The 15171-nt window shown below is 42.7% G+C and overlaps 1 protein-coding gene across 1 annotated transcript in view; it reads left to right on the forward strand.

The window, feature by feature from the left end:
* LOC137089318 (protein unc-13 homolog A) overlaps positions 1-15171 on the forward strand; it is a 99984-nt gene that overhangs the window by 50575 nt on the left and 34238 nt on the right. Inside the window, exons 16-21 of the mRNA XM_067452872.1 lie at positions 5143-5370; positions 10295-10436; positions 12310-12479; positions 12670-12785; positions 13845-14008; positions 14222-14375. Coding sequence (XP_067308973.1) covers positions 5143-5370; positions 10295-10436; positions 12310-12479; positions 12670-12785; positions 13845-14008; positions 14222-14375 — 974 coding nt within the window. The remainder of the gene's footprint in view (positions 1-5142; positions 5371-10294; positions 10437-12309; positions 12480-12669; positions 12786-13844; positions 14009-14221; positions 14376-15171) is intronic.

A 15171-nucleotide genomic window follows, 5' to 3' on the forward strand; every position in this document is an offset into this window, starting at 1 on the left:
TAGAAATGGGAAGGAGGCGGGAACCGGCAAACGTTCAACACACTTTAATTCAAAATAAACAAAACGAAAGTAAACCGCGGGCAGCCCCTCACGGACGACTGCCTGCGCACATACAACAAACCATAAACAAAACTCAACGTAAAGTCCAGGGGCCTGTTCTTCAAACGTCGCTAACTCGGTTAGCTGGATTTGATTGTTGACGATTTGTCTTGATCTCGGATTGTTTTGTTCTTCGAAGCTCATCCTGGACTTGCTGTCATAGCAACAGGTCCGTCAGCTTTAGGCCCCGTCCAAACGGAGACGCGTTTAGCTGTATACGTGTAAATTTTGTACCGTATCAGCGTTTCGTCCACACGGATCCGGCGTTTTAGAAGCATGAATCCGATATTTTTCAAAACCGGGTCCCAAAGCGGATAAATCTGAAAACGGCAATCTTCCATTTTCGTGTGTACAGCGAATCCGTATATTTTCTGAAACGGTGATGTCCTCATACTACGTCCAGCACGGTGAAAGAGGTAAGGGATACAACTACGGGCACTGGGCATGGGCACATCAATATTGTGTCATTTAATAACCGTATCTACATTATTGTAAGGGTATTTTTTGGGTTGGGGTAGGTGTAGGCCAGTGGCGGCTACTGGTCTGTCAGAGAGGGGAAGCTCATTTTCGGCCAATTGTCTTATTTATTTAAAAGTAAATTCTGCCCTACGTTTCTTTTCAAGAAAATGGTCTTTTACCCTGTGAATGAATGAACGATCTAAAAAAATATTAAACTCTGTAAAACTGAAACAAGGAATGTGGTGTATAATTGTGTGAAATGTATGATGAAAATGAAGCAATTTCGCCAAGCAAATATCAAAGAAATAGATTGCAGCAGTTTTTATTTCGACTGAACTTGAGAAATTAGCGATGGGACTGAGCGCGAATAGCTTCAGTGATTCCTTATAGTACAGAATCGCTGTCAGTCAAAAGGAGATGCAGATCCTCCAATCATCACGCAGAAGCTCGGCGTCCGGGCCAGCCCACTCCCCATTCACTCCCAGAGACGCTGAGCGTCCGTGGGCGGGACATAATCGCAGCGTTTATCCAATGACCGTCTAGTTTCGAAGCGCTGAAAAAAACCGTTCAAAGCAGCCCCATTGAAGTCAATGGACGCTGGGCTTCAATAGGGAAATGCACTGACGCTGCGGGAATGTATGGGAAGGAAATCGAGTCAGCCGACCTGCTATATGTAAACGAACTCGTCTTTGAGATGAACGTTTTCTAACGCATTTTTAGTCAATACAATGTTAATATAATAGTACATATTTGACCATTAATTTTGTGACATTATAAGGGAAGCTGAGCTTCCCTTGCAGTCTTAAAGAAATCGCCACTGGTGTAGGCGTTAATAAAACACATCTGATAAGTAGCGAATGTATTTATTGTTATTTTATTGTGAGATTTCGCCTCACCTCCGACCACTGCTATACCCCTGCTAGCCACAACTCTTCTTCTCTGTTTTTAGTGTATTTCTGTGGAAGAATTACAGCGCCACACACTGGCCTGGCATGCAAACTACATAGTTTTTAGTTGATTTCGGTAATCTCGTGTGGATGCAGATATTTCTTGAAACGAGGGGAAAAAAAGATCGGATTGGGAAAGCGCTGGCTTCGTGTTCCTGCTCGGGCTTATTTCATGTAAACAGGATTAGATCGCATCTTGAGGTGAAACTTAAAATCTGTCCCAGCCACTGCACCTTTATTACAAGAGTTCATTACTGAACCAGGGGCAATAATAATTTAAAATAATAATAAATATATACGTTTATTTGAAAATAATATTTTAATGTTGTGTAAAATTTGTGTATAATTCTATAGGCACAGTCACTTGATTGAGAGATTTATTTGTGAATTTTGATGGAATAATTACTTTATAGATGTATTGGAGGTTTACAGACATTGTGCAGTTAATCTTTGTCGTGCATTAATGTGAGTGATGAGATATTATGGGATGCAGCTCAAGAGATGCAGATAATTTGATCGTGACCATTAAGAAACTTTAATTAATACTGTCACATAACAAATCTGCTTCAAATTGAATTAAAAATGAAATTACAACATTAAAATAAAAATGTAAAGTGTGTACAAATATTATAAAATCGTGAATATAAATAATTGGGAATCATGTTCATCAAAACAACGCACATTAATTTATCTAACTTTTAAGTTGGTTTGGTCGTTTGTCTGTTTCCTTATAAAGGTCCAGAAAATCGTGTTTTTTTCTTTGACAAGTTTTTTGCCAAGTTTTTTTTAATTATATGATGTAATTACGTTGTCTTGCCGCCAGCCAATCGCTGCATTGCTGATCATGTTTTCGAGTATCGATCATCTGCCCTCTTCAGGGAACACAGGCACGAGCAGTGATCTCAGATAATTTAATCCGGATATTTTAATCCAATCCGCAAATTCGTTTGAAGAACCAAATTAGCCAGAGATCAGTTGTCAGGATTAAAAGATCTCTGGTCTGTCAAATCATCTCAGATGTATTAAGTGAGGTACGAAGAACGGTCCTCCCTCCCTTCCACTGTCTTCGCTCCTCCTTTTACGTCACTCTGCCGTGGTGAGACGAGACTGGTGTGTCGCGCAGCTGGCGCTCATTATCACTCGCCACCAGTCGCTCTCACGGCCCCTCGCCTCGCTGCTTGGCACAGTGAGATCTCAATGCTAACCTCATTAGAACAGGACAGTAACTAACTACGACTATCAATGCTCCTTTCTGAGACTGACCCTGATTTAAACTGCCCATATTATGTATTCACTGCCAGAGCTGGACAGTAGCTAAGCACATTTACTCGAGTACTGTACTTAAGTTCACTTTTTGAGTATCTGTACTTTACTTGAGTATTATTTTTTCTGTAAACTTCTGACTTTAACTTCACTCCATCTGAAAGACAAATATCGTCCTCTTTACTCCACTACATTTCTATCAAGGTCCTCGAAGTGGAAAGTCGTTTCTGTCGCAGCTTTGAAAGTCAGTGGATGATTTTTTTCTTCTTTAAAAGGTGTTTGGGTTTTTGCAGAAAGCCTTTCAGGAATCACTCTTGTAGAGTCTCGTGAAGTTCAATGATTTCACAGCATTTATTAAACACTGATTTATAGTTTAGAGCAAAATGGAAGAAGACGGATGTCCAAATGCTCATTTAGTGGAGTATTCACATAAACAAAGTTGATTCTGTCTTCAGTGAAGGTGAACAGTGTGAGAATATCAGATGTGTATCAGTGTATTGGATCCGTGCATTCGGCCTTAAAGTGACAGCAGCTTTGTAACTTTTCTACAAGTATTTAAATGAGTTTAAGTTAGTCGTCTGCTAGTGTGTCAGATGGAGCGTCACTGACTGGCTTAAACCATGATGGCATAATGTGCATTTATACAACTATAATACAATAATGCGGCGACATAAAAAAAGGAATTTTACTTTTGATATTTAAGTACTTCTGAAAACAAATACTTCTGTACTTTTACTTAAGTAAAAATCTGTTTTTACACTTTTACTTGTAACGGAGTAATATTTGACTATTTTTACTTTTACTCAAGTAATGAAGTTGTGTACTTTGTCCACCTCTGCTCACTGCATAAAATGCTCTTCTTATTTAGTAATTTGTCTTGTTTTTAGTCTAAATATCTAACAATTCTTAAATCAAGATGCGTTTATTAGATAAGTAAAATGACAAGATATTTTTCCTTGTTTTGGTGAAAATAACATCAAAATGTAGTTTTTCCTAAAAAAAAAAAAAAAAATCACTTCTTTTTGATATTCTTCCCCAGAAAACAAGGAAAAATGTCTTATGTCATTTTACTTATCTAATAAACGCATCTTGATTTAAGAATTGTTAGATATTTAGACTGGAAACAAGAAAAAAATACTAAATAAGAAGAGCATTTTTTGCAGTGTGACCAATCACAGCAGACTGGGCCGTCTGACCAATCACAGCAGAGCAGCTCTGAGAGGCGGGGTTTAGAGAGACTGAATCTTCTAATGAACCGTTTCAGACTCTGAGAGAAAAGAGCTGATGGGTCGGTCAGTGGATATTATGAGAACATTACAGCGTTTATGACCTTTGATGCTTTTGAACCTGTCGTAGGAGATTTTAAAATGGCATAACAGGGACACTTTAAATTAAAGGACAACTCCGGTGAAAAATTACCCTCGGGGTAATTAACAGATGGTTACCGAGTAGATCGTTCTCTGAGATGCGTTTTCATGAAAATCGAGTGTAAAGAGTTTTATCTCTAAAAACAGATTAGCTTATAACGCTTGTCTATGGGGCACAGGTAGTGAAATTAAACCGCTAGTTAATACCACTAACAAGGCTCAAAATAGCCTCACACTAACACGGCAGCATAATGAGGGTCCCTACATGCAAACCGAAGCATTGAGAACTCTAAGTGTACAAACAGTTTAATAAGAAGATACTTTATAAAGACAGTACATTACACGTTTACAGATGGCAGCCATCTTAGAAAACAGTCTCGATGAGTTGAGAACCTGCTGACCTGTGATGCTGTTCTAAGTGAGCTGGTCAATAGGAATTAAATTTGTGAAATTACATGGAAATGCATGAATTATATCTGTTTATTAAAATATATGGTTGACTGACTAAAAGGGAAGAAGGTTGTCCCCATATGAGATTCCAAGCCACAGTTCATCACTAAGCACAGCGTTCGTGGCTCGACTCGTCGAGACTGTTTTCCAAGATGGCTGCTGTCTGTAAACGTGTAATGTACTGTCTTTATAAAGTATCTTCTTATTAAACTGTTTGTACACTTAGAGTTCTCAATGCTTCGGTTTGCATGCAGGGACCCTCATTATGCTGCCGTGTTAGTGTGAGGCTATTTTGAGCCTTGTTAGTGGCATTAACTAGCGATTTAATTTCACTTACCCTGTGCCCCATAGAGAAGCGTTATAAGCGTTATAATCTGTTTTTAGAGATAAAACTCTTTACATTCGATTTTCATGAAAACGCATCCCAGAGAACGATCGATCGTTAACCATGTGTTAAAGGTCCCCTAGGCTCAGAGTTGTTCTTTAAGAGCTTGTAGTTACAGGAAATAGAAGTGTAGTCGCTAGTTTGGATCTGATGTTGTGGATGTGTCCATCAGGAGCTGCTGAGAAGAGCTCGAAACACGGCGCCGAGGACCGAACGCAGAACATCATTATGGTCCTGAAGGACCGCATGAAGATCCGGGAGCGCAACAAGCCGGAGATTTTCGAGCTGATCCAGGAAGTGTTCGACATTCCCAAGGCGACCCACGGGACTCAGATGAAGCAAATCAAGCAGAGCGTTCTGGACGGGACATCGAAGTGGTCGGCCAAAATCAGCATCACAGGTCAGCAGATTATTCCAAAACATGCATCTAAATATTTACATGACAGAAGACATTCTGGTCTTCACTGCAAAAAATGCTCTTAATATTAAGTATTTTTTATTGTTTCCAGTCATTAAATCAAGATGCATTTACGAGATAAGTAAAACGACATAAGATATATATATATATATATTTTTTTTTTTTTTTTGTTAAAATAAAATCAATCTGAATTAATTAAACGGGTTTCAGGTGGCATTTCATGGAGACTTTACAGCATGGGTTTGATGGTATTACGCAGCGCCACACTTAATGGCATTAAAATGTGGTGGGATGTGTGGGAGAACACTGCAAAAAATGCTCTTCTTACTCAGTAATGTTGTCTTGATTGTAGTCTAAATATCTAACAATTCTTAAATCAAGATGCATTTTACTAGATCAGTCAAACGGATATAACGAATATTAGGAAAATATCTAAATGAAGTGAGTTTTTGCTTAAAACAGGCAAAATGATCTGCCAATGGGGTGAGAAAAATAATTTTTGATTGAAACCTTGTTTCTTGTTTCCGTCCCAAACAGAAATAAGATTGTGTTCATATTTGTGTTACTCAGCCAGTGTTCGTGAGTCTGGTGGACCCACTGCATTTTTGGGTTTTTAATTCAACACAATCAAAAAATGTATGTTAAAATACTCAACAGATGTTTACTTTATCCCAATTACAAGCAATGTAAACAGCATAAATGGCTGATATTTTCTCTTTACCTTTGTTAGATCGCATTTAAGAATTGCAGCCTTGTGTGGGAACGGCAGGGGTAGAAACAAAACTCACTCTTGCACTCTCTCACACTAACACACAATCTTTTTCTCACACGCACGCAGACACGCACTCACACGCACTCTCACGCACTCACACGCACTCACACGCACTCACACGCACTCACACGCACTCTCACGCACTCTCACGCACTCACGCGCACTCACGCACTCACGCACTCTCACGCACTCACGCACTCTCACGCACTCACGCACTCTCACGCACTCACGCACTCGCACTCACACGCACTCACACGCACTCTCACGCACTCACACGCACTCACGCGCACTCACGCACTCACGCACTCTCACGCACTCACGCACTCTCACGCACTCACGCACTCACGCACTCTCACGCACTCACGCACTCTCACGCACTCTCACGCACTCACACGCACTCACACGCACTCTCACGCACTCACGCACTCTCACGCACTCACACGCACTCTCACGCACTCTCACGCACTCTCACGCACTCACGCACTCACACGCACTCTCACGCACTCACACGCACTCACACGCACTCTCACGCACTCACACGCACTCACACGCACTCACACGCACTCTCACGCACTCACGCACTCTCACGCACTCACGCGCACTCACACGCACTCTCACGCACTCACGCACTCTCACGCACTCACACGCACTCTCACGCACTCTCACGCACTCTCACGCACTCTCACGCACTCTCACGCACTCACGCACTCTCACGCACTCACGCACTCACACGCACTCTCACGCACTCTCACGCACTCTCACGCACTCTCACGCACTCACGCACTCTCACGCACTCTCACGCACTCACGCACTCACACGCACTCTCACGCACTCACGCACTCACACGCACTCTCACGCACTCACACGCACTCACACGCACTCTCACGCACTCACGCACTCACGCGCACTCACGCACTCTCACGCACTCTCACGCACTCTCACGCACTCACGCACTCACACGCACTCTCACGCACTCACACGCACTCACGCACTCACGCACTCTTGCACTCACGCACTCTCACGCACTCACGCACTCACACGCACTCACACGCACTCACACGCACTCACACGCACTCTCACGCACTCTCACGCACTCTCACGCACTCACGCACTCACGCACTCACACGCACTCACACGCACTCTCACGCACTCACGCACTCTCACGCACTCACGCACTCGCACTCACACGCACTCACACGCACTCTCACGCACTCACACGCACTCACGCACTCACACGCACTCACACGCACTCACGCACTCTCACGCACTCTCACGCACTCACACGCACTCACACGCACTCTCACGCACTCACGCACTCACGCACTCACGCACTCACACGCACTCTCACGCACTCTCACGCACTCACGCACTCACACGCACTCACACGCACTCACACGCACTCACGCACTCACGCACTCACGCACTCACACGCACTCACGCACTCTCACGCACTCTCACGCACTCTCACGCACTCTCACGCACTCTCACGCACTCACACGCACTCACACGCACTCACACGCACTCACACGCACTCACGCACTCACGCACTCACGCACTCACGCACTCTCACGCACTCACGCACTCACGCGCACTCTCACGCACTCTCACGCACTCACACGCACTCTCACGCACTCACGCACTCTCACGCACTCACGCACTCACACGCACTCACACGCACTCACGCACTCACACGCACTCACACGCACTCTCACGCACTCTCACGCACTCACGCACTCACGCACTCACGCACTCACACGCACTCACGCACTCACGCACTCACGCACACACGCACTCTCACGCACTCACACGCACTCTCACGCGCACTCACGCGCACTCTCGCGCACTCTCGCGCACTCTCGCGCACTCTCGCGCACTCTCGCGCACTCTCGCGCACTCTCGCGCACTCTCGCGCACTCTCGCGCACTCTCGCGCACTCTCGCGCACTCTCGCGCACTCTCGCGCACTCTCGCGCACTCTCGCGCACTCTCGCGCACTCTCGCGCACTCACGCGCACTCACGCGCACTCTCGCGCACTCTCGCGCACTCACGCGCACTCACACGCACTCACATGCACTCACACGCACTCACACACACACACGCACACACGGAAATGTGGTATATGGCTACTTTCCTTAGGCATAATGGTTTTTCTAATGTACAAACTGTATAATCTATCTCCCTACACTAACCCTCCACATAAACCTACAAATCAGAGAAAACTTGGCATTTTTGGAATTTAAAAAAAAACCATTTAGTATGTTTTAGTATGAGGACACAATTATCGTCATAAACCATGTTTACGTTGTAATATCCATGTCATTATACACATTTGTGTCCTCATAAACCATATACATGAACACACACACACTAACAGCAGCCCTGACAGGAGGAGGTCAGTGTAAATGTACACAGGACCTACAATTCCCACACCTTTATTAGCCCCGGGTCCAGTGGACCCGAACATCCTTTGTGTAGGGGGGGTGTACAGCACTCACACGCACTCACACGCACTCTCACGCACTCACACGCACTCACGCACTCACACGCACTCACACGCACTCACGCACTCTCACGCACTCTCACGCACTCACGCACTCACGCACTCACGCACTCACACGCACTCTCACGCACTCACGCACTCACGCACTCACGCACTCACACGCACTCTCACGCACTCTCACGCACTCTCACGCACTCACGCACTCACACGCACTCACACGCACTCACGCACTCACGCACTCACACGCACTCTCACGCACTCACGCACTCTCACGCACTCTCACGCACTCACACGCACTCTCACGCACTCACACGCACTCACACGCACTCACACGCACTCACGCACTCACGCGCACTCACGCACTCTCACGCACTCACGCGCACTCACGCACTCTCACGCACTCACGCACTCACGCGCACTCACACGCACTCTCACGCACTCACGCACTCACACGCACTCACACGCACTCACGCACTCACACGCACTCACACGCACTCTCACGCACTCTCACGCACTCACGCACTCACGCACTCACGCACTCACACGCACTCACGCACTCACGCACTCACGCACACACGCACTCTCACGCACTCACACGCACTCACGCGCACTCACGCGCACTCTCGCGCACTCTCGCGCACTCTCGCGCACTCTCGCGCACTCTCGCGCACTCTCGCGCACTCTCGCGCACTCTCGCGCACTCTCGCGCACTCACGCGCACTCACGCGCACTCACGCGCACTCTCGCGCACTCTCGCGCACTCACGCGCACTCACGCGCACTCACGCGCACTCACGCGCACTCACACGCACTCACATGCACTCACACGCACTCACACACACACACGCACACACGGAAATGTGGTATATGGCTACTTTCCTTAGGCATAATGGTTTTTCTAATGTACAAACTGTATAATCTATCTCCCTACACTAACCCTCCACATAAACCTACAAATCAGAGAAAACTTGGCATTTTTGGAATTTAAAAAAAAACCATTTAGTATGTTTTAGTATGAGGACACAATTATCGTCATAAACCATGTTTACGTTGTAATATCCATGTCATTATACACATTTGTGTCCTCATAAACCATATACATGAACACACACACACTAACAGCAGCCCTGACAGGAGGAGGTCAGTGTAAATGTACACAGGACCTACAATTCCCACACCTTTATTAGCCCCGGGTCCAGTGGACCCGAACATCCTTTGTGTAGGGGGGGTGTACAGTGTGTGGTCATTGAAAATGTGTTCTGATATATATTCCTCACAGAAAATGAGCCAAGGCCAATGAGTCTCAGTTTGAAAAAAATAATTAATCGTATCATTTTTCTTTTGATAAAAAATGAAAACGGGTCCAACAGACCCGAACACCATACAAGGGTTAAGCAAAAACTCACTCATTTTTATATTTTTCCCCAGAAAACAAGCAAAAATATCTTATGTCATTTTACTTATCGCATCTTGATTAAAGAATTGTTTAATATTTAGACTAGAAACAAGACTTAATTACTAAGTAAGAAGAGCATTTTTGTAGTGTTTGAGCTACAGTTGGATAAATGCATGAAATATAATGTATTTGTGTCATGTTTCCAGTCGTCTGTAAAGGCATTGTTGTGTTTCTGTCAGTGGTGTGTGCTCAGGGTCTTCAGGCGAAGGATAAAACGGGTTCCAGTGACCCCTACGTCACCGTACAAGTGGGCAAAACCAAGAAGAGGACCAAGACCATCTACGGCAATCTCAATCCCATCTGGGACGAGAGCTTTCACTTGTGAGTGCATGAGTGCATGTCATCGACTTTAAAGGGATAGTTGACCCAAAAATGAGCCTGTGATGTTGCTGACCCCCAGGGCGTCCGAGATGTAGGTGTGTTTGTTCTGGCAAACACAGAAGATTTTTAACTCAGCCGTTGCTCGTATAATGCATGTCAATGGGGTGTATTTCTATGAGAGTAAAAAACACAGACATACGAGTCCATATTAAACCCTGAGGCTCGTGGAGAAACACATTGATGTCTTAAGACACGAAACGATCGCTTTCTGCCAGAAACACAACAGTATTTGTGTTATTTTTTTACCTTATATCAGACGAATCTCATCTAGTGTTCTCAACGCCATTACTTTTGTTGAAAAAGGTCAAAATACCAGCATGATCTTGGATATATATTTATAGATTCCTAATTAGTGCCTGCGCGGATCGGTCGAATGATGAATCTACGTAAATATATCTATGAATGCGCCAGTAAATTTATATTTTCATTTCAATTTCAGATTTTGCTAATAGATTAAATAGATTTTTTTTAAATCATATAGTTTTTATTTTAAGTTTTAGCAGATTTTTTGTTATTTCAGGTGATTATTTTAGATATTTTAGACTTTAAATAAAATAAGTTAATTGTTTTATATTTTATCAGTTAATGTCTATTTTATTTCAAGTAATACACGTTTTGGGTTTTAGTTACCGATAGTACACTGCAAAAAAATGCTCTTCTTACTTAGTATTTTTGTCTTGTTTCTAGTCCAAACATCTAAAAATTCTTACATTAAGAAACATTTACTAGACAAGTAAAAATTATTGTCTTGTTTTGGGAAAAATTAACTCAAAATGAAGAGAGTTTTTGCTTAAAATAAGATAAATAATCTGCCAATGGGGTGAGAAAAATAATCTTGTTTTCTGTTTGAATTAAAGGGTTAGTTTAACCAAAAATTTAAATTATTTCATTAATTACTCGCCCTCATGTCGTTGGACACCCGTAAGACCGTTCATCTCCAGAACACAAATGAAGATATTTTAGTGTAAAGCTGAGAAAGGCTTCAGAAAGGCCTCCATTGGCATTCAGTCCATTCCCACTGACCCACTCACAAGACCCATAAAGGCACTAAAGACATCGACACACAGCCCATCTCACTACAGCGGCTGGACAATCATTTTACAATGCGACAAAAATAGTTATTGTGCGCACAAAAATCAAAATAACGATATAATCCACCAAATTATTGACGTGAACTCGACGCATGCTTGAGAATATGATGCAGATCCGCCGTTCATGACCCGGAAGAGGAGAAGCGCCGCTACTGCCCGAGTTCACGTCCGATACCTACACAGAAGGCAATAACTTGGCGGATAAAGTCATTATTTCGATTTTTGTACGCACAAAAACTATTCTCATCACTTCGTACAATGATTGTACAGCCACTGCAGTGAGATGGGCTTTGTAACGTCGTCTTTAGTGCCTTTATGGGTCTTGTCAGTGGGAATGGACTGAATGCCAATGGAGGCCTTTCTGAAGCCTTTCTCAGCTTTACACTAAAATATCTTCATTTGTGTTCTGAAGATGAACGAAGGTCTGACGGGTGTCCAACCACATGAGGGGGAGTGATTAATGAAATAATTTAAATTTTTGGGTGAACTAACCCTTTAAGATTATTTTTCTCACCCCATTGGCAGATTATTTAGCTTATTTTAAGCAAAATTTCTCTTGTCCCAAAACAAGACAATTACTTTTGCTTGTCTAGTAAACACTTTTTGTTTTAAGAATTTTTAGATGTTTGGACTTTAAAAAAGACAAAAATACTAAGTAAGAAAATCATTTTTTACAGTTTAACCCTGGTTTTAATAGTTTTCTCTGTTCCTCTGGTGTGCAGTGAATGTCATAACTCTTCAGACCGGATAAAGGTGCGCGTCTGGGATGAGGATGATGATATCAAGTCTCGTGTGAAGCAGCGGTTCAAGCGGGAGTCTGACGACTTTCTGGGACAGACCATCATTGAAGTGAGAACGCTCAGTGGAGAAATGGACGTCTGGTACAACCTCGGTGTGTCGAAGTGATTGCATGGTTACATCACAGCTGCATCTCTAATGTGATAATCTCTAATGTCTATGATCTTGAGGGAATTAATTCTCGCTCTCTCTCTCTCTCTCTCTCTCTCTCTCCCTCCCTCTCTCTCTCTCTCTCTCTCTCTCTCTCTCTCTCTCTCTCTCTCTCTCTCTCTCTTTCTGAACAGACAAGCGCACGGATAAATCCGCTGTATCCGGAGCGATCCGCATGCACATCAGTGTGGAAATCAAAGGGGAGGAGACTGTGGCTCCGTACCACGTTCAGTACACCTGTCTGCATGAGGTACATGCACATATCAATATTGGGTTTAGATATAGAACATCTTTTTGATGCATCAAGTCTTTCACAATCCACTGCATTGATAAGAAACACATTTTACACCAAGTCAATTCCTGACTGATTCAAATCTAATTTTGTTGAATATTTACTTTGACTCACATATGCCATATTACAGTAAAACATGTTATGAAGGCTGTTTCATGAAGCGATTTTTTTCTGTTCTGTGTTAAATGCTTTGTCAGTTGGTTTATTTTTGCTCCTCCCACTTTAAAATCTCATTGGGCCAAAATGACACTCCGCATATTGTATTTTAAAAATCATATACATTCTGATTGTCTGCCAATTTGCCCTTTTGCTCAGAAGATTCCTCACTTTTGTTGAGGTAAGAATTATGCTGAAAACCAGTGCCGTTTTAGTAAAACTGAATCAGAAACTAAATCAGTGTAAAACTGAATCTGTGTAAAAATGAATTGAAAACTGAATCGGGTTTAAAACTAAATCAGTGTAAAACTAAATCAGTGTAAAACTGAATTAGAAACTGAATCGGGTTTTAAAACTGAATCAGGTGTAAAACTGAATCAGGTGTAAAACTGAATCAGGTTTAAAACTTAATCATGTAAAACTAAATCTGTGTAAAAATGAATCTGTGTTAAAATGAATCGGAAACTGAATCGGGTTTAAAAGTGAATCAGGTGTAAAACTGAATCAGGTGTTAAACAGAATTAGAAAATTAATCGGTGCAAAAGTGAATCATGTAAACTTGAATCGGTATAAAAGTTAATCTGGTGTAAAAGTAAATTGGTGTAAACCTGAATCAGTGTAAAACTGAAGCGATGCAAAACTAAATCAATGTAAAACTGAATCGGGTGTAAAAATTAATCGGGTGTGAAACTGATTCAGTGTAACAGTGAGTCGGTGTAAAAGTGAATCGGGTTGGAAACCGAAGCAATGTTAAAGTGAATATGTATAAAACTGAATCGGAAAATCGAATCGGTGTAAAGCGCATCCCCCAATCTTCAGGAATAACCGGTGACTGAGTTCTCAACCCATTTTGCTTTGCAGCACATCTTTCACTACGCCACAGAAAAGCAGAACAGCGGCGTGGTGAAGATCCCTGACGCCAAAGGCGATGACGCCTGGAAAGTGTACTATGAAGAGACGCCGCAGGAGATTGTGGACGAGTTCGCCATGAGATATGGAGTGGAGTCGATCTACCAGGCCATGACGTAAGCAGAGTGAATGAAGGAATGACTCCATGATTACACTTTACATACAAGGGCATGCATGAAAGAGATCCTTAACATTTTCCACAAGTAGGGATCAAAATAGTGTGTGAAACTATTTTTCCAGCATTATGATAGCCATGCAAAACTTTGCATCCTGCATTAATTTTTTGCAGTGTAAATGTCAGTGACCTTGTGCTCTGTGTTTGCTTGCAGGCATTTTGCATGTCTGTCGTCGAAGTACATGTGTCCTGGTGTTCCTGCGGTCATGAGCACACTGCTGGCCAACATCAACGCATATTATGCCCACACCACACAGTCCTCCAACAACGTCTCTGCCTCCGACCGCTTCGCTGCCTCCAACTTCGGGGTCAGTTGGGGTCACATTTCAACCAAATAAACGGTCATTTAGCTCATGCACATCATGTATAAAACATTGGATAGCCAGAGATGGATACAAAAAAATATTATTGTAATTGTTGATTTTTTTTTTATATTAGAAATTAATACTTTTCGTGAACAAGGACGCATTAACCTCTTAACTATCACCCTCCCCCCTTTTGAGAATAGACATAAAAATGCACTATCCAAACTTAAATGGCTGTAATACCCGAATGCGTCGGAATATAAACCTGTTTGGTATTGTTTTAAAGAAAGCACTCGGCAGATTATTTGAAGTGAAAGCAACTCAAAATATGAAAGTATGAACAAGTTATGGAAGTTTTAATTAACTGTAAATGAAAAATGCTGTACTAAATATTTGCTATTTTATATAAAATATATGTTTTAACATATATTTCTTTCTTCTTATATACAACTTTCCTGTAGCTCAACTAGTAGAGCATGGCGCTAGCAACGCCACGGTCATGGGTTCGATTCCCAGGGAAAGCAAGAAATGTAAATAATGTAAAAATGTGTACCTTGAATGCAATGTAAGTCGCTTTGGATAAAAGCGTCTGCCAAATGCATAAAGGTAAATGTTAAAAAATTACTGTAAAATCAAAGCCATATGTCTAACCAAGTTGTGTTCCAAATTTGAAGTTGATATCACAAAAAGTTAAGTTCCCATGAGATTTGTTTAAGGTACTGTACCAAAAATAGCCACTGGGTGTGACACACATTCCATTGAAATCATTTTTTTAATGATTTTCCCTGTACATTTCTGT

Source organism: Pseudorasbora parva, chromosome 9, assembly GCF_024679245.1.
Source record: "Pseudorasbora parva isolate DD20220531a chromosome 9, ASM2467924v1, whole genome shotgun sequence".
NCBI classification, from domain to species: domain Eukaryota; kingdom Metazoa; phylum Chordata; class Actinopteri; order Cypriniformes; family Gobionidae; genus Pseudorasbora; species Pseudorasbora parva.